At 49.6% G+C, this 27,926-nt stretch overlaps 2 protein-coding genes across 2 annotated transcripts in view; one reads left to right on the top strand and one right to left on the bottom strand.

The window, feature by feature from the left end:
* Nucleotides 1-27,926, bottom strand: part of BBLN (bublin coiled coil protein) — a 179,905-nt gene that overhangs the window by 52,574 nt on the left and 99,405 nt on the right. The window lies entirely within an intron of this gene.
* GLE1 (GLE1 RNA export mediator) lies at nt 1,701-27,807 on the top strand. Its single transcript, XM_063144561.1, has 16 exons — nt 1,701-1,848; nt 4,273-4,497; nt 5,178-5,303; nt 8,659-8,807; nt 9,247-9,307; nt 10,802-11,056; nt 13,276-13,498; nt 15,026-15,138; nt 15,766-15,835; nt 16,226-16,368; nt 17,353-17,543; nt 19,273-19,402; nt 19,904-20,008; nt 22,744-22,826; nt 23,779-23,842; nt 26,274-27,807. Exons 1-16 carry the CDS (start codon nt 1,750-1,752, stop codon nt 26,340-26,342), a joined length of 2,106 nt encoding a protein of 701 aa, XP_063000631.1. The 5' UTR covers nt 1,701-1,749; the 3' UTR covers nt 26,343-27,807.

A 27,926-nucleotide genomic window follows, 5' to 3' on the forward strand; every position in this document is an offset into this window, starting at 1 on the left:
AGCAGACATTGCAGGCTTCCAAAGCAGTCTGCTTCTCAGTACCAGTTACTGTTTCCAGCACCACTTACTGGAGAACAACAATGCAAGGAGGGCTATTTCCCCCCCCCCTCCTGACATGTTTGTGGGTGTCTGAAATACCGCTCTTACCATTGGTAGCTCTATGTTGAAAGCTGCCTTGAAGCTGGGGCAACTGTTCCAATTTTAGACCATAGCGATGATAATTACTTAGAGTAGCACATCTGATCCTTGGGAAAGGGAGCTGTTGGGTTCATAACGAAAGACATTTTTAAATACGGGTCTCGCGAAGTGAGAGAGTGTGAGCAGCTGCCCATAGAAACCAGTGAAGGAAGCTGACAATCGAGCTGCCTTCCAGATGTAATGGACTACACTCTCCATCATCCCTAGCCAGTATGGCACCAGGATGGGTGAAGTTGTTTAAATGATTATATCTTAGCTTTCCAGATGTGTGGGACTACAGCCCCCATCAAATTTGCAAATGATGCAAAATTTGCAGAAGACACAAAATTGGGTGGGATAGCTAATACCCTGGAAGACAGAAACTTCAAAGTGATCTTGATAGGCTGGAGTGCTGGGCTGAAAACAACAGGATGAAATTTAATAGGGATAAATGCCAAGTTCTACATTTAGGAAATAGAAACCAAAGGCACAGTTACAAGATGGGGGATACTTGGCTCAGCAATACTACAAACGAGAAGGATCTTGGAATTGTAGATCACAAGCTGAATATGAGCCAACAGTGCGATATGGCTGCAAGAAAGGCAAATGCTATTTTGGGCTGCATTAATAGAGTATAGCTTCCAAATTGTGTGAGGTCCTGGTTCCTCTCTATTCAGCCCTGGTTAGGCCTCATCTAGAGTATTGTGTCCAGTTCTGGGCTCCACAATTCAAGAAGGACGCAGACAAGCTGGAGCGTTTTCGGAGAAGGGCAACCAGGATGATCAGGGGTCTGGAAACAAAGCCCTATGAAGAGAGACTGAAAGAACTGGGCATGTTTAGCCTGGAGAAGGGAAGATTGAGGGGAGACATGAGAGCACTCTTCAAATACTTAAACGGTTGTCACACAGAGGAGGGCCAGGATCTCTTCTCGATCCTCCCAGAGTGCAGGACATGGAATAACGGGCTCAAGGTAAAGGAAGCCAGATTCCAGCTGGACATCATGAAAAACTTCCTGACTGTTAGAGCAGTAGGACAATGGAATCAGTTGCCTAGGGAGGTTGTGGGCTGTCCCACACTAGAGTCATTCAAGAGGCAGCTGGACAACCCTCTGTGAGGGATGCTTTAGGATGGATTCTTGCATTGAGCAGGGGGTTGGACTCGATGGCCTTGTAGGCCCCTTCCAACTCTGCTCTTCTATGATTCTATATGCAGCCAGCATGGCTGTGGATGATGGGACTTGTAGTTCCACACCTGCAAAGCCCTAGGATGGGGAAGGTCGTTTGAATTATAATCCTTTCAAAGCATCCTTCCATATCAAGGCGCCCCTCCAGGTATCTTGGGACCACAGCTCCTGCCTTACACGTTGCGACTTTTCACGCCGCAGCTTGTAGCGCCCTCCTCCCTCCTCAAGGGGGCGTTCGTCTTCGCCGCGCGCTCTTTGGTTTCCCCACAGCACGGAGCGTCCCTTCGACTCCTTCCGGTCGCTCCCGGAAGCGGTTCGTTAAAGGCGGGCCTCGCGTTGTTGGGGGCGACGGTGGGGGTCAGTCTCGAGGTTCCCTCGCCCGCTGAGCGATGCCGTCCGAGCGGTTCCGCATGGAGACGGTGGAGGCCCTGCGGGGCAGCCGCAAAGGGCAGCTCACCTACTGCCCAGACTGGAGGCCGCTCGGAGAGGTGCGTAGGGCTTGCCCCCCACCCCAACTCGCCCCAGTTCTCTGTCCCTGATGGTGCAGCGCAGCAGCTATTTCCTTGTAACGCCTCTGTGTTGGGCGTGACGTGGCTATGTGCTGATTAGGTTACGTTTCATTCTGTCCTTCATCATTATGAGCTGCCTTGAGTGCTGTGTTTTATTAAACGAAGGCACAGCCCCATGTGTGTTTAGACAGGAAGAAGTGCCCTCTGACCCCCAGTGTGCAAGTCTGCAGCTTGCATCCAATCTTCATAGAATAGAATAGCAGAGTTGGAAGGGGCCTACAAGGCCATCGGGTCCAACCCCCTGCTCAATGCAGGGGGAAGGAAAGGAAAGGAACCTCCCGTGCAAAGCACTTGAGTCATTGCTGACTCTTAGAGGGACGCCTGCTTTCGCTGACGTTTTCTTGGCAGACTTTGAAGCGGGGTGGTTTGCCATTGCCTTCCCCAGTTGTGGTTACCTTTCCCCCAGCTAGCTGGGTACTCATTTTACAGACCTCGGAAGGATGGAAGGCCGAGTCAACCTGAGCCGGCTGCCTGAGAACCAGCTTCCGCTGGGATCGAACTCAGGTCGTGGGGAGAGTTTCCGCTGCAGTAACTGCCGCTTACCACTCTGCACCACACGAGGAATCCACCCTAAAGCATCCCTGACAGATGGTTGTCCAGCTGCCTCTTGAATGCCTCTAGTATGGGAGAGCCCACAACCTCCCTAGGTCACTGATTCCATTGTCGTACTGCTCTAACAGTCAGGAAGTTTTTCCTGATGTCCAGCCGGAATCTGGCTTCCTTTAACTTGAGCCCGTTATTCCGTGTCCTGCACTCTGGGATGATCGAGAAGAGATCCTGGCCTTCCTCTGTGTGACAACCTTTTAAGTATTTGAAGAGTGCTATCATGTCTCCCCTCAATCTTCTCTTCTCCAGGCTAAACATGCCCAGTTCTTTCAGTCTCTCTTCATAGGGCTTTGTTTCCAGACCCCTGATCATTCTGGTTGCCCTCCTCTGAACATGCTCCAGCTTGTCTGCATCCTTCTTGTATTGTGGAGCCCAGAACTGGACGCAATACTCTAGATGAGGCCTAACCAGGGCCAAATAGAGAGGAACCAGTACCTCACGCGATTTGGAAGCTATACTTCTATTAATGCAGCCCAAAATAGCATTGGCCTTTCTTGCAGCCATATCACACTGTTGGCTCCTATTCAGCTTGTGATCTACAACAATTCCAAGATCCTTCTCGTTTGTAGTATTGCTTGTAGTATTGTTTGTAGTATTGTTACTTGAGCCCGTTATTCCATGTCCTGCACTCTGGGAGGATCGAGAAGAGATCCTGGCATCCTCTGGGTGACAAACTTTCCAGTACTTGGAGAGTTAATCCTACTTAGAGTAGACCCAATTGAAAGAATGGGACTTGGTTAGTTATAACTAATGTAAGTTGTATTCATTCCAATGGTCAACTCTAGATGGGACTAACATGGGATGAAACCCTGCAGGTTCTTTTTTGTTGGGGCATTTTCCGGAAGGTTAGCCCTGTTAAATTTGTCACTGCAAAAACAACTCAGGGTGCCATCATATGCATGTTTAAGATTAAGACAGGGGAAACGGCCTACAACTTCCAGCATTATTTGTTAGTGTTAGTGTTATATCCCACCTTTTTCCCTCTCCCAAGGAACCCAAAGGGGGTTACATAGTCCCCATCCTCTCCATTTTATTCTCACAACCCTGTGAGGTAGGTTAAGCTGTGACTCACTGACTGGCCCAAAGTCAGCCGTTGAGGTTCAAGGCCAGGTAGGGACTAGAACCTTGGTCTCCCCAATCCCAGTCCAACACTCTAACCGCACTGTCTCTCTTTGCAAACCAATGCTCAATCAACCCTAAAGCCTCTTCAAGGTTTTAGGCAGGAGTTTTTTCCAAAGACCTGCCTGGATATGTGGGGAATTGGGATCCCAGGACCTTCTGCATGCAAAGTAGCGGCTGTCAGAAACGTCCTGCTCTCAGAAATTGGAAGTAAGCCTCATTGATCACAGTGGGACTTACCTCTGAGTACACATGCCTAGGATTGCACTGTTAATTAATTCAAAGCCCCGCTTGGAGGAACTAAATCAATCCCATTGGGTTCATTCAGTCTTACTCCCAGACTAGCGTGCAAATGTATTCAGCCTTTCAGCATAATCCTAGGTGTATCTGCTTAGAGCTGCGCCCTTAGAGTTTACTGGGGTGCCAGGTAATCACGTGGAGAGATTCAGCCTTTCAGCACGATTCTAGGAGCATTTACTCTGAGGGAAGCCTTATGGAGTCCTGATTGGGGGGGGGGGCTTAAATCCAGCCTTTCAGAGCAATCCTAGACACATGTATTCAGACGTAAGCCCCACTGAATTCATGTGGCATGCTCATGCAATATTTTGTTTTCCATAGGAAATTCTGGAAGGATATCAAGGCCCCCCTGAGCTGTCTCCCTACTCAGGCTGGGTGCTAGAAAAAATGCTCTCCCATTCTCCAGAGTCGCTTCCTCTGTTTACGGGCTCGGGACCGGGTGAGTCCGCCGTTACACGCAGGTGGTCCTCCCACACGATCACTACTTCTCCTGCCAGCCAGCCGGTCTTCACACCATTGACAACAGAAGCACCAAGCGATATACAGGTAATCTCATTTTTGGCAGTCTCAGAAGCCTCAGTTAGTGGCTCATTCTTAGATCCTAAATCAGCCTTCCTCAACCTGGGGCGCTCCAGATGTGTTGGACTGCACCTCCCAGAATGCCCCAGCCAGCCTGGCTGGGGCATTCTGGGAGTTGCAGTCCAACACATCTGGAGCGCCCCAGGTTGAGGAAGGCTGCCCTGAATAAAGAATATGGCAAACGGAGACAGGGGACATTGCCTTTTCGTTGGCGGCCCATCTGTTGTCCAGAGGAGCAGCAGCTGTGGGGAGTTTATTTTATTTATTTAAAATACTTCAATCGCGCCTTTCTGTCTGACAACAGGCCTTCATGGCGGGTTACAATAAAATAAAAATGATTAATTTTAATCTTCGTAACTGGATTGAAAGTTCACCCGACTGCAAGGTGGGGTTTAATTCCATTCTCATTCTCTTGTGTGCTTTTTCAGCTGTGGGTTATAGCGAGATTCTTTTTTCCAGGTGCAGCATAAGCGGTTGAGAAATGGGTGATGGTCTAGGATCCACCAACGGATTGCGTTTGGACTTCCGTCACGGGCACGATCGTTCACCCCTTTCCTCCCACTGCTGCTTTCTGCTGCTGCTGCTTCACAGCTTCCAGTTGTGAGTCCAGCTTCTAACTTGCCCCCCTCCCCTTCCTGCTTGCACAGGATTACAAGAAAGGGAGAACCCCGGAGAGCGACCAAGAAGCCTTTACTTCACCTCCGCTCTCGAAAAGCACCGGGGTCGATGGCCTGATACGTTTGCACGAGGAAATCCAGAAGCTGAAAGGCAAGGTAAACCATAAGCCCCAGCCTAAAAGGGCGAAGGCAGCATGGCTGAAGGAGGCCGTGAAAACTAACAACTGACTGCAAGCTTAAAAGTATCAGAGATGAATAGGCATAGACTGTGTGTGAGAGAGCCAGTGGGGCGTAGTGGCGAAGGTGTTGGACTGGGAGTCGGGAGATCCGGGTTCTAGTCCCCACTCTGCCATGGAACCCCCACTGGGTGACTTTGGGCCAGTCACAGACTCTCAGCCCAGCCCACCTCACAGGGTTGTTGTTGTGAGGATAAAGTGGAGAGGAGGAGGATTATGTAGGCCGCCTTGGGTTCCTTGGAGGGAAAAAGGCGGGATATAATAGTAATAAATAAATAAATAGACTGGAGGGTTGCGGGACGACTCAAGGGATGAGTGTATTTTCAGAGAAATGCCCGTGGGGCTGCATTCTGGCGGCCGAAGGGGAAAGGGGTGGAGCAAAAAACATTAAAAAAATTATACCAGTGTATTTTAGCTTCAAATTCTTATTGCCAGTAACTATGGTGCAACCACACTTAGAATATGGTGTACAACAAAAATTATGGGAAATGGTGTTTAATGAGATTAAAGAAATTATAGGAATGGAGATAGAAGGGACACCTACTGTGGCATTGTTATCAGTCTATGGAGAATTGAATTGTAATCAGGAGACAAAAGAATTGATAACAAATTTGTTAACAGCTGCAAGATTAATGATATCCAGGAACTGGAAGGTTCAAGGGGTTTATCCTATAGAACAGCCTTCCTCAACCTGGGGAGCTCCAGATGTGTTGGACTACAACTCCCAGAATGCATTCTGGGAGATGCAGTCCAACACATCTGGAGTGCCCCAGGTTGAGGAAGGCTGATAAAGAAGATTGGTACAAAGAAATATGGGATATTGCTATTAACGATAAATTAACATGTAACATGAGAGTCAGAAGAGGAATGATAAAAACGAATGATTTTGAAGAAATATGGAAACAGTCTTTAGATTTTGTACTATTAAAGGGGAGAGGGAAAACACCTCCAGAGGAAGTAATGAGATTTTGGAAATTTGAATAAGATCCCGTGGTTGGGGGAAGCACATTAATGTTAATCATTGACTATATTAAATGGAAAAGTTTAAAAAATTAAAAAGAAAAAGAACAAAAAGAATACGGTGTACAGTTCTGGTCACCACACCTAAAAAAGATATTGTAGAGCCGATGGGAAAATGCAGAAAAGGGAAATTAAAATGATCAAGGGGCTGGAGCGTCTCCCCTAGGAGGGAAGGTTGCAACAGCTGGGATTGTTTAGCTTGGAAAAAAGGAGGCTGAGGGGAGACAGGACAGAGGTGTACAAAACGATGCCTGGTGCGGAGAATGTGGAGAGGGAGACATTTTTCTCCCTCTCTCAAAATACTAGAACCCAACGGGGTCATCCCAAGAAGCTGATGGGTGGGAGATCCAGGACAAATAATAGGAAGGACTTCTTCACACAACACATAGGTAAACTGTGGAATTCACTGCCAGGAGAAATAGTGATGGCCACCACTTTGGATGGCTTTAAAAGGGGGTTGGATAAATGCCTGGAGGAGGAGAAGGCTATCAATGGCTGCTAATCCTGATGGCTATGTGCAACCTCCAGTATCAGAGCCAGTAGGCCTGTATACACCATTTGCTGGGGAACATGGGTGGGAGGGTGCTGCTGCAGTCGTGTTCTGCTTGTGGGTTTTCCGTAGGTAGCTGGTCGGCCACTGTGTGTTCAGAGTGCTGGACTAGGTCAGCCTTCCTCAACCTGGGGCGCTCCAGACGTGTTGGACTGCATCTCCCAGAATGCCCCAGCCAGCTGGCTGGGGCATTCTGGGAGTTGTAGTCCAACACGTCTGGAGCGCCCCAGGTTGAGCAAGGCTGGACTAGATGGACCCTTGGCCTGATCCAGCATCAGCGATCTTCTTATGTTCTTAGCTAAGCGTTGAGAGAGGCATTCCACCTTTTAGAACGGAGGAAAAAACGGTTAGGGCCAGGTTTGCCACCCCCGGCATACCCTTTATTCCTTGGATTTGTACCCCATATTTCTACTTAAAAAATGGCACTCAAGATGGCTTGCAGGCATAATTAAAATGGAATAAAATAGTAAAATACATCAAAATACGATAAAAACGTAAGAATTACAGAATAAGAGATGAAAAGAGCTCCCAACCCAACAGACTCACAGGGCAAAGGTCTTCTTGAATAAAGTGGCATTTGCTTGCTCACTTGCTATCAGAGAGGGAACGAACTCAATCTCTCGTGGGAGGGAGTTCTATAACCTGGGAGAGCCACTGAAAAGCCCTCTCATGTCACCACGTCTGAAGGTGGTGGTCTCGAAAGAAGGGCCTCTTCAGAATATCTTAAGAACTGAATATCTTAAGAACAGGCTTGAATGAGAGAAGGTAGCCCGGTCCCTATAAAGCCTGGCTTTATAGGTCGTAGTCAGTAGAATCATAGAATAGCAGAGTTGGAAGGGGCCTACAAGGCCACTGAGTCCAACCCCCTGCTCAATGCAGGAATCCACCCTAAAGCATCCCTGACAGATGCTTGTCCAGCTGCCTCTTGAAGGCCTCTAGTGTGGGAGAGGCCACAACCTCCCTAGGTAACTGGTTCCATTGTCATACTGCTCTAACAGTCAGGACATTTTTCCTGATGTCCAGGCGGAATCTGGCTTCCTTTAACTTGAGCCCGTTATTCCATGTCCTGCCCCCTGGGAGGATCGAGAAGAGATCCTGGCCCTCCTCTGTGTGACAACCTTTTAAGTATTTGAAGAGTGCTTTCATGCCTCCCCTCAATCTTCTCTTCTCCAGGCTAAACATGCCCAGTTCTTTCAGTCTCTCTTCATAGGGCTTTGTTTCCAGACCCCTGATCATCCTCATTGCCCTCATAGAATCATAGAATAGTAGAGTTGATAGGGGCCTACAAGGCCATCGAGTCCAACACCCTGCTCAATGCAGGAATCCACCCTAAAGCATCCCTGACAGATGCTTGTCCAGCTGCCTCTTGAGGGCCTCCAGTGTGGGAGAGCCCACCACCTCCCTAGGTAACTGGTACTTTGAATTCTGCCCAGAAACAGACTGATAACCAGTGAAGCTGCTGTAACGAGGGAGTCCCTTGGCACTGGTCTTTGCATTGGTTCCCCCAGTCGCCAGTAAGGTTTGCGCTTGGATATCCAGGTGATTTGGTGCAGAGCACAGCAAAGAATGCCCTTCCCGCATATGTTCCAAATTATGACCCCAGGAAGACTCAAACTTGCAAATTGATAGAAAGACCCCTGTCTGCTGTGTGAGTTTCTAGTGTGTCTGTGTTGCCAGTTCCTCCACTTTCGTTTCCAACCTGCAGGAAGAGCTCAAGCACCGCTTGGAGCTGCAAGAGCAGGTGGTGAAGGCCGCGTCCGCTGAGGCCAGCGAGTTGCTGAAGCGCTTTGACGAGCTGAAGGAGCTGAAACAGCACCAGGAGTATCAGCACCTGCAGCAAGAGATCGAGGACAGGTGAGAGGCTCTGAGCGCCCCCACGTTTGTCTCGACGGAGCCTTGTCTTGATGCATTGGCTGGGTTCGCACAACCCGCTGTCCAACCCTCAGGGGTTGAGTGCGGGTTGTTTGTTGAACCGAGGGTTGTTTGTTGAACCGAGGGTTGTTTGTTGAACCGTGAATTAGCGTGTTGTCTGAACTCAGGACATTTCCCACGAGGTGGCTTGTTAATCATGCAGCATGGCTCCCCCCCCCCCCCCCAAGAACAAGCCGTATTGAGAACCCATGGTTTGTTGTTGGATTGTTCAGGGGTGTTAACAAGCCACCCTGTGGGAAATGTCCTGGGTTCATTAACCCACAGTTCAACAACAAACAACGCACCTATAACCCAGGCTTAAACACTGGCAGTCCCGTTGGCTTGGTGGAAGTGTCACATAAACCGGCGCTTCTGTTTTCAGCTCCAAAGAAGCTCAAGGCCAGCAGGAAAAACTAAAGGAGGAACATCGCCGGAGAGCAAAGGTATGTGCCATGGGGCAGCGGAAGCCGACCCAAGACAGCGGAGGGGGGCTGGGATTCGAGATGAGCTGAGTTAGCCGGAACGGGAAGATCCTTGAACTCAGCCCTTTGCCCCCAGGCGGGTCCACAGCCATCTCCCGCTGCTGTCTTGTGACCCAAAACAGGGTCGTGCCCCTAACTTAAGGTGGGCCGCCCCGGCAGCACCCTCACCCTTCTTTTGTCATTTATGTTTTCAAGATATGGGGGGAAAGGTGGGGAGATAGAGCGAGATCAGAATACAGGAAGAGGCAGAAAAGGAGAACAATGAAGGAGGAGTTGAGGAAAAGGGGAAAGGTGGGTGTATGTCGTGCAACGAAGCAATTATAAGCGGGCCCCGTTGTTCTGCATCAGGGCAAACCGCTGCCAGTGTCCGTGGCAGAGGGGAATGACCCTCCCCACGGGAAGCAGTGCCGGGTGTCCTTCGTGGATGGAACTGCCATCATCGGAGCTTGGTTTTCTGCCCGGCTCTGCAGTGCTAAATGTTCGTTCATTCATTCATGTCATTTATTTATTATACTTCAATACTGCCCCATAGCCGAAGCTCTCCGGGCAGTTAATAAAAAAACTATTAAAATACATCATTTAAAGTATAAAAAGCCATTCATGCAAGGACATAAAACAGATAGCACGTACAACAATGTATAAAAACAATCAGCCAGAGATCTGATAAAAAAACTTGTTATATGCTGAGAACTGACTGAGACGAGAGCAGTCTTCATCTGGCGCCGAAAATATTTATTTATTTATTTATTTATTACATTTATATACCGCCCCATAGCCAAAGCTCTCTGGGCGGTTTACAAAAGTTAAAAACAGTAAACCTTAAAAAAGTATACAAAATTTAAAACCATCAAAAACGTAAGAACAACAGTATGAAAAAACAACATCCATTTAAAAACAGCCGTTCTGGGGTCCGTTAAAAGACAAACTTGACGTTGTTAAATGCTGTTAAATGCCTGGGAGAAGAGAAAAGTCTTGACAGTGTTGGCGCCAGGCAAAGATGGCGATGTTGGTGCTGGGCCTTGCTGGGGAGATCATTCCATAAACAGGGGAGGGGGCCCACCACCGAGAAGTCCCTCTCCCTCCTTGCTGCACTCTGATGCAAAGCGTCGGTTCATGCCGGGAGAGGCGTTCCATCAGGTGTTGCGCTCCCGAGTCGCGTAAGGCTTTATAGGTCAAAACCAGCACCTTGAATCGGGCTCAAAACCGTACAGGCAGCCAGTGCAAGCCGGGCCAGCATCGGTGTTGTAGCTTTGGACCGACTTGTTCCTGTTACCCCTCTGGCCGCCGCATTTTGCACAAGCTGCAGCTTCCGAACCGTCTCCAAGGGCAGCCCCAGGCAGAGTGCTGGCTAGCAGCAGCGGAGGGTGATTGATGGCTATGCTGAACTCGCTCTTCTTAACTTCCCTTCCCTAAACCGCGTGGCTCTCCCGTCTTCTCCCCCTCCCACCTTGCAAGCTCTTGAGCCGGAAATTGCGGGAGGCAGAGCAGCAGCGACAGCGGCAAGAGGAGCTGGAGCGCCATCGCAGGGAAAAGGGCCAGGAGCGGCTGCGCTGCCTTTACTCCATCCAGGAGGAGATGCTGCAGATCAACCAACAGATCGGCCTCAGCTACAGGCATAAAGAGTTGCCGGGCATCGACCTCTCGCTCTACAGCAGCCGCGGCAATCAGATCTGCGGGGAGGTGTCGGGGCTTGTCCGCCTGGCCAGCGAGGTAAAGGGAGCCGAGAGCGCGCGCTTGCACAGGTGTAGGTCTTCTGGGCACCCTTGCGGTGCTCCTTCACCTTTTCTGGATCCAAATTCCCCTTTGAAAGCCTCACCTGTTATGTTATGTTATTTATTTATTTATTTTAAGGATTTTTATGCCGCCATTCAGCCAAAAAAGGCTCTCACGGCGGCTTACAAAAGTATTTCTTGACAGTCCCTGCCCACAGGCTTACAATCTAAAAGACATGACACAAAAGGAAAGGGGATTGGGAGGGAGGAGGAGGAGGGGGGAAAGGAAAGCAAACTCAGGCACTACAATCTTAGTTGGAAAGTTCAGCAGTTACAGGTGACAGCAGGAGGGAGGGGGCTCTGAGCTGGAGCTGGACCCAGGCACGGTGGAGAGGTGCCTGGCTGCTGCTTCCTCCCTCACTGGTGGCCTCTCCAGAGACAGTAGGTAGCAGGAGCATAAATAATGTTATGTTATGTTTAGCCTGGAGAAGAGAAGATTGAAGGGAGACATGAGAGCACTCTTCAAATACTTAAAAGGTTGTCACACAGAGGAGGGCCAGGATCTCTTCTCCATCCTCCCAGAGTGCAGGATGTGGAATAACAGGAAGCCAGATTCCAGCTGGACATCAGGAAAAACTTCCTAACTGTTAGAGCAGTGCGACGGTGGAATCAGTTACCTAGGGAGGTGGTGGGCTCTCCCACACTAGAGGCCTTCAAGAGGCAGCTGGACAAGCATCTGTCAGGGATGCTTTAGGGTGGATTCCTGCGTTGAGCAGGGGGTTGGACTCGATGGCCTTGTGGGCCCCTTCCAACTCTGCTATTCTATGATTCTATGATCACCTTCTCTGACCTGGTGCGATTTAGATGCGTAGGACTCCGGTTCATACATACATACATTTTATTCTGCGGTCACAAACCCAATAGAAACAATACCCACAATCATTAATTTAAAACCATACAATCACAGTCATTTGTTCATTATACGAACAGGCTAAAAGAGTTATTTAAAACATACACATATTTAAAATGTATAGGCATAGTTAGAACACCTGGTACAAAAGATAAGCAACAGCAGCACGGGATAGAAGTTACAATTAAGATGAAGTCGATTTGCGAGACCTTTCTATGGAGAAGAGGAACTTAGCCACTAACTCCGTTGTTAACTTGTTTGTACCTGCCGGAAAATATTCCAAATGCTGTTTGGGTGTCCTTCCGGGGCATTTTCTCATAAGAGGGCCAAGAAATCTATTTCTCTCCTCCCTGTGGAAGCTACATTGGAAAAAAACATGGTCTAGTGTTTCGACTGCTTTGTCACCACAGGGACACAAACGGTCCTCATATGGGGTGCCCTGATAACGCCCTTCCAAGGTTGCAGAAGGAAGGCAGTTAAATCTAGCCCTTGTAAATGCATGTCGGTACTTGGCGATGGTCAAATAATCCAGATATCTAGCATATCTGGGAAATTCAAAAATTAGACCAGAGTGTATTGGGGAGCAGGATCTATGTGCTCTGGTTCTCATTCCCAGCCAGCACGTATTTATGAATGCGGTTCTGTCGAATGCATGTGCCAGGGTTCCTTCTATGTCCTGGACCCCTGAACAACCTCTTCAGGATCTGTTGCCTCCTTAAGAGCCTGGCGCAGAGTGGGAAGTGGCAGTGACTGCAGCCGAAACTCTCCCCACGGCCTGAGTTCAATCCCAGCGGAAGCTGGTTCTCAGGCAGCCGGCTCAGGTCGACTCAGCCTTCCATCCTTCCGAGGTCAGTAAAATGAGTACCCAGCTAGCTGGGGGAAAGGTAACTGTGACTGGGGAAGGCAACGGCAAACCACCCCGCTTCAAAGTCTGCCAAGAAAACGTCAGCGAAAGCAGGCGTCCTTCTAGGAGTCAGCAATGACTCAAGAGCTTTGCACGGGAGGTTCCTTTCCTTCCCTTCCCTTCCCTTTATACTGTCAGTTTTACTCTCCCCTGTGCCTGTTTTGTGCATTCCCTTCCCTTCCTTACTGTTTTATTACGATTTTATTAGAACGTAAGCCGATGCGGCAGGGTCTTGCTATTTTATTGTTTTACTTTGTACAGCACCATGTGCACTGATGGGGCTATATAAATAAATAATAATGATAGAAAAACCGCCACTAGCGAGAAAGGAGAGATGATGATGATAATGGTTACGACGCTGAGGAGGAGGATGGCAGCTTACTTCCCTCCCGGTTTCTGGCAGAGAGCGTTCTCCACGGAGGCGGAGGTGGCCTTGGCTGAACAAGTGCTGCAGGAAATGCATGAGCTGATTTCTAACATGCAGCAAGAAATCGCTCTGGCCGTGGAAGAGAAGAGGCGGCACGAGGAGAAGCTGGCGGCGGCCGCGGCCGCGGTGGCAGCAGCGAGGGAGAAGAAGCAGGAGCTGCAGAAAGAGGAGGTGGCGAAAGCCCAAATTCCTGACCAGGGTAAGCGGGCCAGAGGAGAACCTCCGAAGAACGCTGAGCCGGTTCACAGCTTCCTCGCCATCCACTCCCCCACCCACCCCGCATCAAGGTGCAGAGTATCCCTGAGCATGCACAGAAGTTAGCTTTATTTATTTAATTTTATTATTTGTGCTATTTCTATGCTGCGAGATACAATAAAATCCCTATGAGGTTCACATATAAACGTTCCAATCCAGTATTAAAAAGGCCACTTTAGAAACACTTCCAATTGCAATGAAAAGCAATACAAGAAGCGCCGTGATTAATTTAATGGCAGCCCAGGGAGAGCCCGGCTGAACAAGCGCGTTTTCAGGAGGCGTTTGGAAGACGCCCCGTTTTCTGCCTCCCTGAATTGCACGATGGAGGGTGTTCCAGAGGGTGGGTGCCGCTACAGAGAAGGCCCCGCCATCTGGGTACTTCATGGCGATGTTCCATTAGGTTTGGAATGACCAGCAAGGCCTCTTCTGCGGATCTTAAAGGCCGCCTGGGTATGTATAAGGGAAGGCTAGGTATCCTGGTCCCAAGATACATAGGCAGTAAGCCAATATACACCAGTTGCTGGGGAACATGGGTGGGAGGGTGCTTTTGCACTCATGTCCTGCTTTGTTGGTCCCTGGTCGACAGCTGGTGGGTCACTGTGTGAACAGAGTGCTGGACGAGATGGACCCTCGGTCTGACCCAGCATCTGGGCTCTTCTTTTGATATTTAGGGCTTTATATGACTTTATAGTATATGGCTCATTAGCTAATAGGCAGCCAGTACAGTTCTTTTAGCCAAATCTTATGTGAGCAGAGCTGAGTGTCCCATTGAGCACTCTAGTTGCTGCATTTTGCACTAGATTTATTTATTTTTTGCACTTATATCCTTTCCTTTTTTCCTCCAGAGGCAGCGTACATAATCCTCCTCCTCTCCATTTTATCCTCACAACAACCACCCTGTGAGGTGGGTTGGGCTGAGAGTCTGTGACTGGCCCAAAGTCACCCAGTGGGCTTTCCATGGCCGAGTGGGGACTAGAACCCGGATCTCCCGGCTCGCAGTCCAGCACCTTAGCCACTACGCCACACTGGCCCTCAGTGATTCCACTTCTGAACCACACACAAGGGCAGCCCCACGTAGACTGCATTGGGGATGGCTGCTGGTGGTGACAATTGAGGGAGGAGGAACCTTCATGGGGGAAGATCGTCTTCAGAGGCCCTAATCCGGGTGTCGTCTCCAAATGAGGCGAGGTGGGTAGCTACTAAGAAAAGGGCCTTTTCTGTGGTAGCACCCTAGTTGTGGAATGAGATCCCCAAAGAAGGCTCACCTGATGCCTATGCTGTAGTCTTTTTATTCTCCTAGGCTTTTTAGTCCTTCAATTTAAAGGTGTCGTTGTGTTTGTAGATCTTTGCACTGCTGCTGGCTTTTCCTCTGTTTTTGTCGTTGTCGTTGACTTTGGTTTTTATTGTTTTACACATACGCTTTTTAAATGGCGTTTTATGACGTGCTGATGTGTGCCTCTGCTGCGATTAGGGCTTCAGGTGAAGGCGGAGGAGACGACCATGCGGTGGTACCAGCAGCTGCAGAAAGAGTCTGAGCAGTGCGTCGCTTCCTTCAGCCGGCTGGCCAGCAGCAAAGACAGCCAGGTAACGGTGCCCCACGGCCATATGGGAACACCGGCAGAATATAGCAGTTTTGTTCATGGTGTTATTTATATATTTATTACATTTTTATACCGCCCAATAGCCGAAGCTCTCTGGGCGGTTCACAATTGTTGTGCAATCGGCGGCTCGTGACGGGAGAAGGCGATCCCGTAAATTTGCCTTCCCCAGCCTGGCGTCCTCCAAAATGCGTTGGGCTTTGACTCCCATCATCCCCAGGAAAGCTGGGAATCGTAGTCCAAAGTGCCAGGTGGGAGAAGGCTGCCTTAAAGAGTCAGGGTGCAACCCGTGCAGAGCTTTAAATATGATATGGAAACGTCGCTATGTTTTGGCCGCTCGCTGGGAAAGCGTCTTTGCTTGTTTTTCCTCTTCCCGTTTTCCTTTCGTGTCGCGTCTGTTAGATTGTCGAAGGAGACGCCCACGGCCTGCTTTTGCCAAGGGACGGGCCATTGATCATAGCGTTGCTGCAAAAGGCTCCCCCCCCCGCCTGCAGGGAAGGGATGCTCCCCCCCCCCACAACCCCATCCCCGGTGGCAATTTAAGCTGTGAAAAGTGAACCTCCTGAAAACCGGATAAAAGCCCTGGTTGTGACCCTCTGGCTTTCTTTTTCAGGAGAAAAAAATTAAAATGGATTTACAAAAAGCAGCAACTATTCCTGTGAGCCAGATTTCTACCAGAGCAGGTGAGCACCCGTTTCCACACGCACCGTGGGAGACATATGGCGCCTGACGGCCACAGCGCCGACACGTCACAGCTCCTAAAGCCATAAGTGGCCTAGAACCAGGTCATTTCGGGGATGGCAGGCTCCCATAGAGACTTGCCTGGGAGTCAGAATTGGCTTTGGAGTTTTTTGTGTGTGGAATGCCTGCCAGTTCAGTTCACTTCTGGTACTTAAAATCAAATTCCTGGACTCAGGATCCTTTAGTTCTATGTGTTACCCCAGCCTCTGGAAGGTAGATCTCTAAAAAGGAAGATCAAAAAGCGGAAGGTCTGCTGTCCCCTGCTAATTCTTCCCTTCCTTCCTCCCCATTTTTCGTCAGGCTTCCAAACTCTTCTGTGCTTGTCTTCACAGGCTCCCAGCTGAAAGAGATATTTGAAAAGATCAACAGCCTCCTTTCCGGAAAGTCGGTGCACTGCGGTGGCCACAATGTGTCTGTCGCTCAGCATCCGGAAGGGCTGGAGTTCGTTTATTTCAAACTGGCAGAGAAGTTTGTGGTGAGGACGATGCATCGGCTCCGTGCTCTGTTTTGAAGGGCCTGATGCTCTCTGGAGGCTGGCAGGCGTCTTACGCAGGGCGGGAGGACCGCGGAGGGGACCTTCGCTTCTGCCCTCCTCCTGGCCGGCATTTTCACTAGACTGGTCATGTGGTCTGACTCGCTGGGGCTATGCGGAGGGGGAGTGAAGAAGGCAGGCGTGGCCCGGTCTCCTCCCCTCCCGCCCACAGAGCCCCCCCCTTTCCCTCCTCTCCAAATGGTGTGGTTCTTTCCATGGGGGAGGGGCAGGGACTCCTGGGTCCGAGGTTGGAGCATTGTCTCTGGCCTCGGACCCAGGAATCTGAAATATCCTTTAGCCGTCTGTCCGTCCCCCCCAGATTCTGTCATGGGGGCATAGGATCGTTCCCTAAAATACGTTTCCTCCAGTTCTTAGTATTTCTCTCTGTAACGTTTGAAAGTTACTAACTTGTTTTCGGGTAAAATCCTAAGAATGTTTAGGCCGGAAAAAGCCCCGCAACTCCCAGCGTGCCGAAGATGCGTTTTTCTGTCTGAAAGAGTTTGCAGGCGCAATCCTGTGCACGTTTAGAAAGAAGCAAGCCCTACAGCTCACAGCATTCCCCGGCGAGCAGTTCTTACTTGGGGGCAGAGCTTGAGGGCAGCGTTTTTGGGATCAGTGGGGTAGAAGAAAGAGCCAGGGGGCAGGAGCAGGCAGTGGAAGCATCAGGACCTGCTCCAGTCGGACCCCCCCTCCTTCGGGAGCGGGACAACCCCATCAGCCCCGCTTCATTTCTCTCTCTCTCTTTTTCCTCTTCCCTCCTGAACTCCTTTTCCTTGTGTGTCATGTCTTTTTTTTGGATTGTAAGCCCGAGGGCAGGGACTGTCTTCTTTGCTGACTGATTGTAAGCTGCTTCGAGAGCCCTTTTTGTCTGACGAGCGGGGTAAAAATACGAGCGATGAATAAGTAAATATTTCCCTTCCCCCCCAGAAACAAGGCGAGGAAGAGGTGGCTTCGCACCACGAGGCCGCTTTCCCCATCGCCACGGTTGCGTCAGGCATCTGGGAGTTGCACCCCCGGGTGGGCGACCTCATTTTGGCTCACCTGCACAAAAAGTGCCCCTACGCTGTGCCGTTCTACCCTGCGCTGAAGGAAGGGATGTCCCTGGAGGATTATCAGAGGTGAGGGCGTCGAAGCCGTCAAGGCAATGGGGCACATGGGGCGGGGGTGCGGCCGCGAGGAGAGCTGGTGTTCCTTCGGTCTCCCTTCTTTGGTCCTGGCTTGGCTGGCGTCTGGTCTGCATGTCTTGAGCGCCCGGCCAACCAAAGGGAGCCCGTGAAGAGTTCACTGAAGCCTTTTGACGCCTGCTGGGATGGAGCCGCTGAGTATCTGGCAGGCACCAGGACGCTGGGGTTTTTTGCTCAGCTCAGCGGGAGCCCCACGCTCTGCTGTCTCGCACCCCAGCAAAGCCCACACAACCCCCCACGCTCCGGGGCCGGCTGAGGCGAAGGGCAAGACGGCGCCCCCTCCCGGTCCACCTACCAAAGCCGACTGGGCTGGTGGTTGAAGCAGATTTATTTATTTATTGCATTTTTATACTGGACCTGGACTGGCAGCCAACGAAGCTGCAAAAGGACTGGCGTGATGTGATCTCGCTGGCCAGTCCTCGTTAGTAAACGGGCTGCCCTGTTTTGTACCAGCGGAAGCTTCTGGACCGTTTTCAAAGGCAGCCCCACGTATAACGCGTTGCAGTAATCCAAACGAGAGGTTAAGATAGTGTGGATCACTGTAGCTAGGCTTTCTTCCGCACTGGCAGTGGGGCAGCAGCCTCCTCATCGGAAGGCAGCAGAGTGGCTTAGGGAGCGCAGGGAAGGCCACAGGGCCCAGAGCACTCTCCTCCCACACCATGCTGCCGCCTCCCTGCATCTGCCGCCTGAGGTGACTGCCTCACCCTGCCTCGTGGTAGGGCCGGCCCTGCCCGTGTCCTGCCCCCCAAAGGTGAACCCAGGCCAACCAATCATGTCTAAACTCTAAACACTTTTGTTTGGGTGGGGAAGAAATGTAACCAAAACTACCGACCAGTTTGGAATATACTGGCCTCATTGAGGCCCAGTATTGGGCAAAAGGCGGGATACAAATAAATAAGTATAATAATAATAATTAATAATAATAACTCTAACCTGCAAAGAAAAGAAGTGCGTAACTAAGGTGGCCTAGTGGTTAGAGCTTTGGACTGGGACTCTGGAGATCCGTGTTCTAGTCCCTGCTCGGCCGTGAAGCTCACGGGGTGAATTTGGGCCAGTCGCTGACTCTCAGCCCTAACCTACCTCACAGGGTGGTTGTGAGGATAAAATGGAGAAGAGGAAGACTGTAAGCTGCCTTGGGTTCCTTGCAGGGGAAAAGGGCGGGATATAAATGTAATTAATTAATTAATAATAAAATAGAAGCACTGAAGCCATTGATACTTCAGGGCTAATGTAATAACTGAGTGGACAATCGTACCCTGGGCTGCATTTGTGTTGTCCTCCAGTGTATTTCCGGGGTTTGAACTGAGGGGAAAATGGAAAGGAACCTCTCGTGTAAGCACTTGAGTCATTGCTGACTCCTAGAGGGACGCCTGCTTTTGCTGACATTTTCTTGGCAGTCTTTGTAGTGGGGTGGTTTGCCATTGCCTTCCCCAGTCGCGGTTATTTCCGGGGTATTTCCAGGGTTTGAACTGAGGAACCTGAGCACAATTCCTGTGTCTGATCTTAACCTCCAAGTCCGTACTTTCTGCAACTGAAATGGGAGTCCAGAGCCAGCCTTGTTTCAGAAGGAAGTTTGGATCATTGGGGGGGGGGGGGGGGTGGCGCCAACTCACATGTTCGATCTCGGGGTGCTAATTCGTACGTGCGTCTTTTGGGCACGCAGGATGCTCGGCTACCAAGTGAAAGATGCAAAAGTGGAACCGCAGGACAACTTCCTGAAGCGGATGTCCGGGATGATCCGTCTGTACGCGGCCATCCTTCAGCTGCAGTGGCCGTATAAGGATAGACAGACGGTAGGCGCGTTTCGTTGTCAGCGTTCCTGAAATCATTGTCAGCGATGACTCACTGTTTAGTGACAACCCATACTGAACCCTGGAGCGTGGGTGATCGTGTTGTCTGAACCCAGTCAATGCACGTGGGGAGAGTCTAACAGATTCTTTACAACTGCTTCTAAACCTGCCTTCCCCATTGAACTCCAACTCCCATCTGCCCCAGCCAGGATGGCCGGTGGTCAGGAATGCTGGCAGTTGTCATCCAAAACGCACCAGGGTTGTGGGAAACTGCTCTAAACCACCATTGGCCAAGCTGGCGAGTGGTGCAGCTGGTTTTACTTTGGAGCAGGAGCAGACGGCCTTCCCAATGTCCTGTCCTATGCAGGCTTGCTCAGCGGTTCCCTTGTGTCCGGTAGGGCAACTTTCTGGCAAGCGCGCATGGGATGGCAGCCGAGGTGGGGGAGGTTTAGGAGGAGATCGCGGTGGTTTTGCATGGCCATTCAGCTGCCCTTCGTTCTTTAGACTCACCCACATGGACTGAACCATGCGTGGCGCTGGCTGGCCCAGATGTTGAACATGGAGCCTCTGGCAGATGTGACAGCTACTCTTCTCTTTGACTTCCTGGAGGTAGGTGATATTTCATAGAATCATAGAATAGCAGAGTTGGAAGGGGCCTACAAGGCCATCGAGTCCAACCCCCTGCTCAATGCAGGAATCCACCCTAAAGCATCCCTGACAGATGGGTGTCCAGCTTCCTCTAGTGTGGGAAAGACTACAACCTCCCTAGGTAACTGGTTCCATTGTCGTACTGCTCTAACAGTCAGGAAGTTTTTCCTGATGTCCAGCCAGATCTGGCTTCCTTTAACTTGAGCCTGTTATTCCGTGTCCTGCACTCTGGGAGGATCGAGAAGAGATCCTGGCCCTCCTCTGTGTGCAGGGCTGGTGCTACCATAGAGGCCACTCAGGCGGCCGCCTAGAGCGCCAAGCTAAGAGGGGTGCCGGGCACAGCACAGCACTCACGCGCGTTGGCTGTGAGCTGGTCCGGTCTGAGAATTCAGCTGGGCCTGGGCGGGCGAGATGGCGCCTTGCGCCCGCCCAGACGAAGTGAAGCCAGTGACACTGGGGTGGGGGTGGGGCAGCTCCACATTCAGACTTCCGGAATGCGCCCGGAAGAGAGAGAATGTCTGGGTGAATGGGGTGCATGGGGTCTTTGTGAATGCATGTGTTCATGCGTGTGTTTGTTTGGAGTGAGTGATGCTGAGTGTGTGTGTGTGCATGCGTGTGAGTTGGGGGGGGGGATGATTTGGAGGTGATATTCCTATTAAATAATGCATTTTAGACCCATAGACGTTCCTTTTCAATTTGTTTGCTATAATTGGCATGACGTATTTCTTGCACTTTAAAATAAATTTAGCAGGTTCAAGTTTTGTGCTTCTTATTTTTTCCAGGAAACATATGTTCTTTAAAATCAAAGTTGGCATTTTTTTGTGGGGGGGAGGGGTGAAAATAGCTCACCTTGCCTAGGACGCAAAATAGTCTGGCACCAGCCCTGTCTGTGTGACAACCTTTTAAGTATTTGAAGAGTGCTATCATGCCTCCCCTCAATCTTCTCTTCTCCAGGCTAAACATGCCCAGTTCTTTCAGTCTCTCTTCAGAGGGCTTTGTTTCCGGACCCCTGATCATCCTGGTTGCCCTCCTCTGAACACGCTCCAGCTTGTCTGCGTCCTTCTTGAATTGTGGAGCCCAGAACTAGATGCAGTACTCTAGAGGAGGCCTAAACAGGGCCGAATAGAGAGGAACCAGTACCTCACGTGATTTGGAAGCTATACTTCTATTAATGCAAATAGCATTTGCCTTTCTTGCAGCCATATCGCACTGTCATATCGCACATTCCTGGCCCCTCTTCCGTTCCACACCCACCCACCCAGAAAAGGAAAACCCGACTCTGTATTCCTAACATTTGTGTCAGGCTTGCCTCATCTGGGCAGGAGTTGAAAGCGGGCCGCGTCCTCTGTCAACATGCTGATGAAATGGGTTTTCCCGTCAACTCCTTCAGTGTCAGCACTATTTCTAATTGTGTTTGCTAGAGCTTCCAAAGCGAGCGCAGACAGAAGGCAGACAAGACGCTGGTGGGCTCCGTGGCGTTCAGTCTGAACACAGCTGTCAGTTCCTGATACAGTTGGGTTCCTCATGTCAAAACTTTTTGTTTAGCCTTGTCAGTAAAAAAAAAGAATTGCTATGTATCTTATTTTGTTCTTTGTAATACGGACCTATTCTATACTATTCACGGTTAAATTAATATCTCACCTTTCCTCAAAGGAACCCAAGGTGGTATACATGTTCCTCTCAATTTTATTCTCAGAACAACCCTGTGAGGTAGGTTAGATTGAGAGTCAGTGACTGGTTGTCAGGGTTTCTTCTATGACCTGGACCCCCCCCTGAGCATCTCTTTAAGGATCTCTTAAAGAGATCCTCCTTAAGTGTCTCAACTTCCTTCCTTTTACCTTCACCTTCTCAGAAACGTGAGGTTTAGGCTGTAGACGTGGGGTGAGGGACACTCCAGACACTTTAGGTTTAATTCAACAGTTCACAAGTAAGGTAAAACAAGTAAATTACAGTAAAGGTATTTCATCAATAGAGCTGAGCTATCCAAAGGCATTAAAAGAAAATAGAAGTTGCAAAAACGCAAGTTCTTTTACCCTACGCTTCGCCTAGATGTCTTCAGGCTGCTTCTTTCTGCTCCTTCCTCATTGTCTGGTCTTTATCTGGCTCTCTCGTTCTTCCCCGGCTCTCTTGTTCTTCCCCCAAAACAGAAAGTACTGTTCTTACCTCAAAGAAATGAAACTTAACTGGAGAAATGAAACTTAACCAGGGAATGAATCTGAACTGGAAAATGGAACTACTCTCAGGGATACCCCCTCCTGACAGAAAAACTCATGGTCTCTAAGGCCTGGCTTCAATACCTTGCCTCTGTAGGCCTCAAATCTTCACACTGTCACTCGGTGATCTTCATGGCTGAGTGGGGACTTGAACCCAGATCTCCTGAGTCCCAGTGAAACTCTCTAAACACTACACCACACTGGTTCTTTTCTATTAAATGCCTTTCGTAGAATCATACAGTTGGAGCGAGGTTCTTGGTCATTGAATCCTACCCAGCGCAGGTAATCCAGAGTCAGAATATTTTCGACAGATGGCAGTCCAGCCTCTGATTGACAATCCCCAGTGAGGGAGAGTCCACTACCCCCTAGGTCAGCCTTCTCCATCCCTCCAGATTTGTGTTGGACTACAATTCCCATAATTCCCAACCAGGTCTGTGACGCCATTTTTGCCCTCACCTGTTGATCTCTTTTGGATTCCCCCAGGTCTGCGGGAACGCTCTAATGAAGCAATACCAGGTGCAGCTTTGGAAGATGATTCTCCTCATCAGAGAAGAGTATTTCCCCAGGTAAAAGGTGGATCGTTCAGAATGTGGGAGACATGAGGCACAAGGTTGGGGCTGCCTGCTCGGAGGAAGGCGGGGTTTGCCGAGTGGCTCTTGTCGCCAAGACACCTTTCCCCTCTAATACCGAACTGAAATCTGCCTTTCAAAATGCCTTTGCCGCCCCCCTCTCCTTCCTGACATGGTTTTAAATTAGGGTTGCAAGCTTTAGGCTGCAATCCTGTGCATATTTAGACTGAAGAGACCTACAACTCCCAACATGCCCCAGCAGCATGGCTGCCTTGGGAATGCTGGGAGTTGTAGGACTTTTTCCTGTCTTAAACATGCATAGGATTATAGGACCTTTTTCTGTCTAAACATGCATAGGATTGTAGGATATTTAGTTGGTTGAGTGATTAATCTGTTTACAAACTCGTGTGATTAAGATTTCTTTGATTTCATGTCATTTTAAATATTTGTAGTCAGTGTATTACTGTTCTCCAATATTCCACCCACACCCCCGGCTTATCCATCTCCTTCATCCTTTCCTCAAAGGTTTTATTTTCTATATCCTTCAGCACTCTTGATTCTTTCCCAAGTTCATTCCCAATTGTAAGCATCCGTCTTAAATGGTAACGCCTCAGACTGAGCACAGGTCTCAACTTGAGTTCTTAAACTAGGGCTGGGGAGAAAAGTCCTATTATGCCTTGCTATTTACTGTTTAGCACCATGTACATTGATGGTGCTATATAAATAAATAAATAAATAATAATAATAATAATAATAATAATAACAATAATAATAATAATAATAATAATATTTCCTGAGCTCTGAATACGTCGCTTTTGTCAATGCAACCTATAATAACATGAGCCTTTTGTGCTGCAGCATCTCGTCCTTGGCTCATGTTCTGTCTGCCTCCTGATTGTTGTCAGAGGCTGTTTGCTAGCCTTACCGTGTTTCTTTCTATTCCCCGTAGGATTGAAGCAATTACGAGGGATGGAGAAATGGGCTCCCTTGTCAGATTCAAGCAGTTCTTGGAGGTCTGAACCGTTTATTGTTTAAATATTGCTATGCTCTCAGGATCACTGATTTCTGCACCCTTCCTTTTCCCTTCCAGATAGCTTCAGAGGGTTTCATCTTTTTGTGCACAAGGTTCCCTGCTCCTCAAACTGGCAGCAAGCTCCCGGGCAGGGGCAGGACCGTCGAGATGGTGGGGAACATGTAGCCCTCTGGGTGATGTTGTCAGTCTTTGCTGGCTGACCAAAGCTGCTGTGCAACGACTGGGATAAATCACTTACAGAGGTGCCGGGTAATAAACCCGTCAAAGAGGGAGGGCGAGGCGAGGCTGTGAGTAGTGTTGGGGGTTTTACCGGTTCAGCGAAGTCAAGTCAGCGAGGCAGAGCAAGGTCCTTTTGCAACCCACTGTCCAAAATCCAAGGTGTAAGGTGAGGGCAAGGCTCAGGGTTTAGGGCCAGGCTGGCAAGATCCAGTGTGTAGGTATGACATCGTAGCTCCAGCCATGTTCCCGTGCCGCCTTGCTGCTTTTAAGTTCGAAGGAAAGGAACCTCTCATGCAAGCACTGAGTCATTACTGACCCTTGGAGGGACGCCAACTTTCGCTGACATTTTCTTGGCAGGCCTTATAGCGGGGTGGTTTGCCGTTGCCTTCCCCGGCCGTTATTCCCTTTCCCCCAGCTAACTGGGTACTCATTTTACAGACCTCGGGAGGATGGAAGGCTTTTAAGTTCAGCTGCTGGCAATTAGTCCTCTGGAGCCTCTGCCTCTTCAAGGGACCGGCCCTGGCCCCCGTTCTGAAGCTTCCTTCGCTCTGCTGGGTCAGTGGACCTTCGGCCCCTGAACCCAACCGAGGGGCCGCGTGCAGCAGGGCACTGAGGAATCTCGAGCTGCTTCTCTGCTAAGTCCCACTGCCCGGGGCTGCAAGCTGCCGTTCCCCCTTCGTCCTCGGAAGGATCCGAGGGAGGAGGCGTGAGACTTGTTGGATTCCAACTCCCATCATCCTCAGCAAGCATGGCCAGTGCTCAGAAGTGATGGGAGCTGGAGTACAGCAACTTCTCAAGGGCCGTACGTTTCCCGGTTTTCTTGCAGTCTTTCCCCCCGTTCCGTAAGGTTGCAATGCCTCTCCTGAGGCTTCGGTCCTGTCAGTCATCGCTTTAAAAGCCACCATCTGCTGGTGTTTGAGTTATTTTGTGCCCCGCCCCTTTTGCCCCTGGCCCCGCCCACCCCTGCTCTGCGGCTCCCGAGAGCTTTTCTGAAATGGAGGCGGAAAGAGGTTCCACACCCCTGCTCTGCACAGCTTGCGATCCTCTTACCTTTTGCCAGCTACTCCACCCTTTGGGTTGGCTAGACCTTTTGGCTCTTGTCGTCCATCCCCAGAGCACGTGGGGCACGCCCGGCCTAGCAGCTATCTACCTTCCAGCCATTAGCGCCCAGGGAGTCACTGTCCTCCAGTAGCTCTAGAAACATCAGCTGCCCATTAGCACGACATGGAGCTGTGCTAAAGGCGGCTTCTCGACCGCCCTCCAAGACATCCCCATCGCAGTGACCTCTCCCCTTTGCCTTGTCCACGGAAGTAAATAGTAGCCCGTTTCCTAACTTGCCGAAGAGTCTGGTAGGGGCCGCCACAGGATGTGAAAACCTGCCCAACAGCCGAAGCTCTCTGGACGGTTCACAGCAATTAAAATAATAAAATACAGAACAATAAAATACAAAACAATAAAATACAATACCAAAGTTTTAAACCATGCTATGACAATAGAAATCACCAAACAGATGCTAGCTGCACTGCCAAACTTTAAGAATACGATACCGGATAAAAGCAAACAGAAACTAAAATGCCTGGGAGAATAAAAAGGTCATAGAATCATAGAATAGCAGAGTTGGAAGGGGCCTACAAGGCCATCGAGTCCAACCCCCAGCGCAATGCAGGAATCCACCCTAAAGCATCCCTGACAGGTGGTTGTCCAGCTGCCTCTTGAAGGCCTCTAGTGTGGGAGAGCCCACCACCTCACCAGGCAACTGATTCCATTGTCGTACTACTGGTCTTCATTTAGTACCGAAACGAGCCCAGTGTAGGCATCAGGCGAACCTCTCTGGGGAGCTCATTCCACCGCTGGGGTGCCACAGACGAAAAGGCCCTGTTCTTGGTAGCCACCCACCTCATTTTCTTGGACAAGGGCTCCTAAATGAGAATTGCTGAAGCTGATCTTAGAGTCTGGGCAGATGTATACGGGAGCAGATACTCCTTCAGGTAGCCTGGCCCCAAGCTGTTTAGGGCTTTGAATATTAGCACCAGCAATTCGAGTCGGATCCAGAAATGGACTGGCAGCCAGCAGAGATGAAAGAGTACTGACGTAATATCCTCTGGGAGTGTAAGCGTCCATAACGCCCGCTATCTCTTGGTTTGCCGTTACATGCCCCAATTTTAAAGTACTTCTTCTTTCTTCTCTCCCAGAAATGTTTACAGCGCAAAGAAATTCCTTTACCGAAAGGTTTCCTGCCACCGTCCTTCTGGAGATCGTGATTTCCCTCCTTTCGCCTGCATCTTCCCAGAAGCCCAAAGTCTCACCTGATCTTCCCCTCGAGAGAGAGATTTGCATTTTAATAAAATATTTGGATCGTATTGACGCCAGACGATGTCCAGTCAACCTTACCCGGCTGTGATCGTCAGATTCGGAGCCCACAGCAGCTTGCTTCAGAAATGTATTTTGTGAAGCATTTTAAAATGTTGTCTGCACTTGCGTATTCCTCTCAACTCTTCCCCCCTGGGGTTATTATGGGACACTTTAAATGCGGCTGCATTGCATTTTACCGGCTGTCGCTCCTACCCTCAAACAGCTGGAGGAGAAACAATTTCCCTTAATCTCCCAAACTGCTCCTGAGTCTGATAAACTCTGCAGAACTTTAATATATCGTGCCAAAGAGCAGCGTGTCTCTGTTTTGGGAATACCCAGGTCATCGAGTAAGAAAACTAGTCGTAAAACATTTTAAATACCACAGGTGGCATTTTAACTTGTGACTTTTAATTAAAATGTTGCTGTGCTTTGGAGAAACGGGAGCAGTCAATTGCCTGTTAGGTTCAAAGGGTAGACACAGCGGAGGCATTTGGGCTCATCAAAGGCAGAGCTCCGTTCCTTTGAAAGTAACTGATTTATTTTCCTCTTTTCCAGAAGCACTCCCCCCACCCCATTTTCATTTTAAAAAGAGAGCTTTGTACTTGAGGGAGGAATTGTCCCCCTCCCCTAAATGACGAAGCATTTGGGACTTTCGGAGATGAATGTGTTTCTCTGGCTTGTGTGTATGTAATTGGTTCAGATGGAGAAGATCTCCACAAAACATTACACTTTTAATTTTCGTGAAAACAGAACAGAATTGTTCTTCCGTTCCTGTAGTTCATAAACTGGGAGGGGGGGTAGGAAACAGGATGACACACCTGTAACATTCTTGACCAGTTTTAGGCAACTTGGTGACCACCAGATCTTTTGGACTACAACCCCCGTAATCCTTGCCCATGGGTCATGCTGATGGGAGTTGCAGTCCAAAACACATAGGACTTGCATTCAATTATGTTGGACTCCAACACCCATCATCGCCCATAGTCAGGGATGATGGGAGTTGCAGCCCAACATCATCCGGAGGACCAAAATCCCCCACCCATTCCATAAACAAACTAAAATGGTGAGAGTCCATTTTTGTTTCTGTGTATTCGTGCTGTGCAATCAAGTTAGTCCTTCCTTCATTGGTTTTAAACTTAACTAGGGTTTTTGTGCAGGCGTGATGTGGAGGCAGGGCCTTTGCCACTGTGGGAGGGTGTGTGTGTATGTATGTAAGTATGTAGGTTGGGTTCTCCTGGCAGCGATTCAATCAGTTTCACCGAACTGCTGAATTACTATTTTGTATCCGTCTTCCACAATAATTATTCTGAGAACATATTGTCGGAGAATGTGGCCACAAAGATCATTAAAAGCTAAAAAGAGCTTTAATTTAAACATGCTGTTCAATCATTTCCTTCCTTTTCTGCCAACGTTTGTTGTCCCAGGAAGACTCTAAAATGTATTAACGTCGCATTCCCAAGTGTGCTACGGAGAATGCGTTTGGTTCTGCCTAA

Source organism: Elgaria multicarinata, chromosome 19, assembly GCF_023053635.1.
Source record: "Elgaria multicarinata webbii isolate HBS135686 ecotype San Diego chromosome 19, rElgMul1.1.pri, whole genome shotgun sequence".
Classification (NCBI taxonomy): domain Eukaryota; kingdom Metazoa; phylum Chordata; class Lepidosauria; order Squamata; family Anguidae; genus Elgaria; species Elgaria multicarinata.

Coding starts and splice junctions, on each gene's coding strand:
- GLE1 (XM_063144561.1), top strand. CDS start 1,750: ATGCCGTCCGAGCGGTTCCGCATGGAGACGGTGGAGGCCCTGCGGGGC. Junction 15,139..15,765: donor CCAGCAGCAAAGACAGCCAG/GTAACGGTGCCC, acceptor TTTCTTTTTCAG/GAGAAAAAAATTAAAATGGA. Junction 17,544..19,272: donor TCCCTGGAGGATTATCAGAG/GTGAGGGCGTCG, acceptor TTGGGCACGCAG/GATGCTCGGCTACCAAGTGA.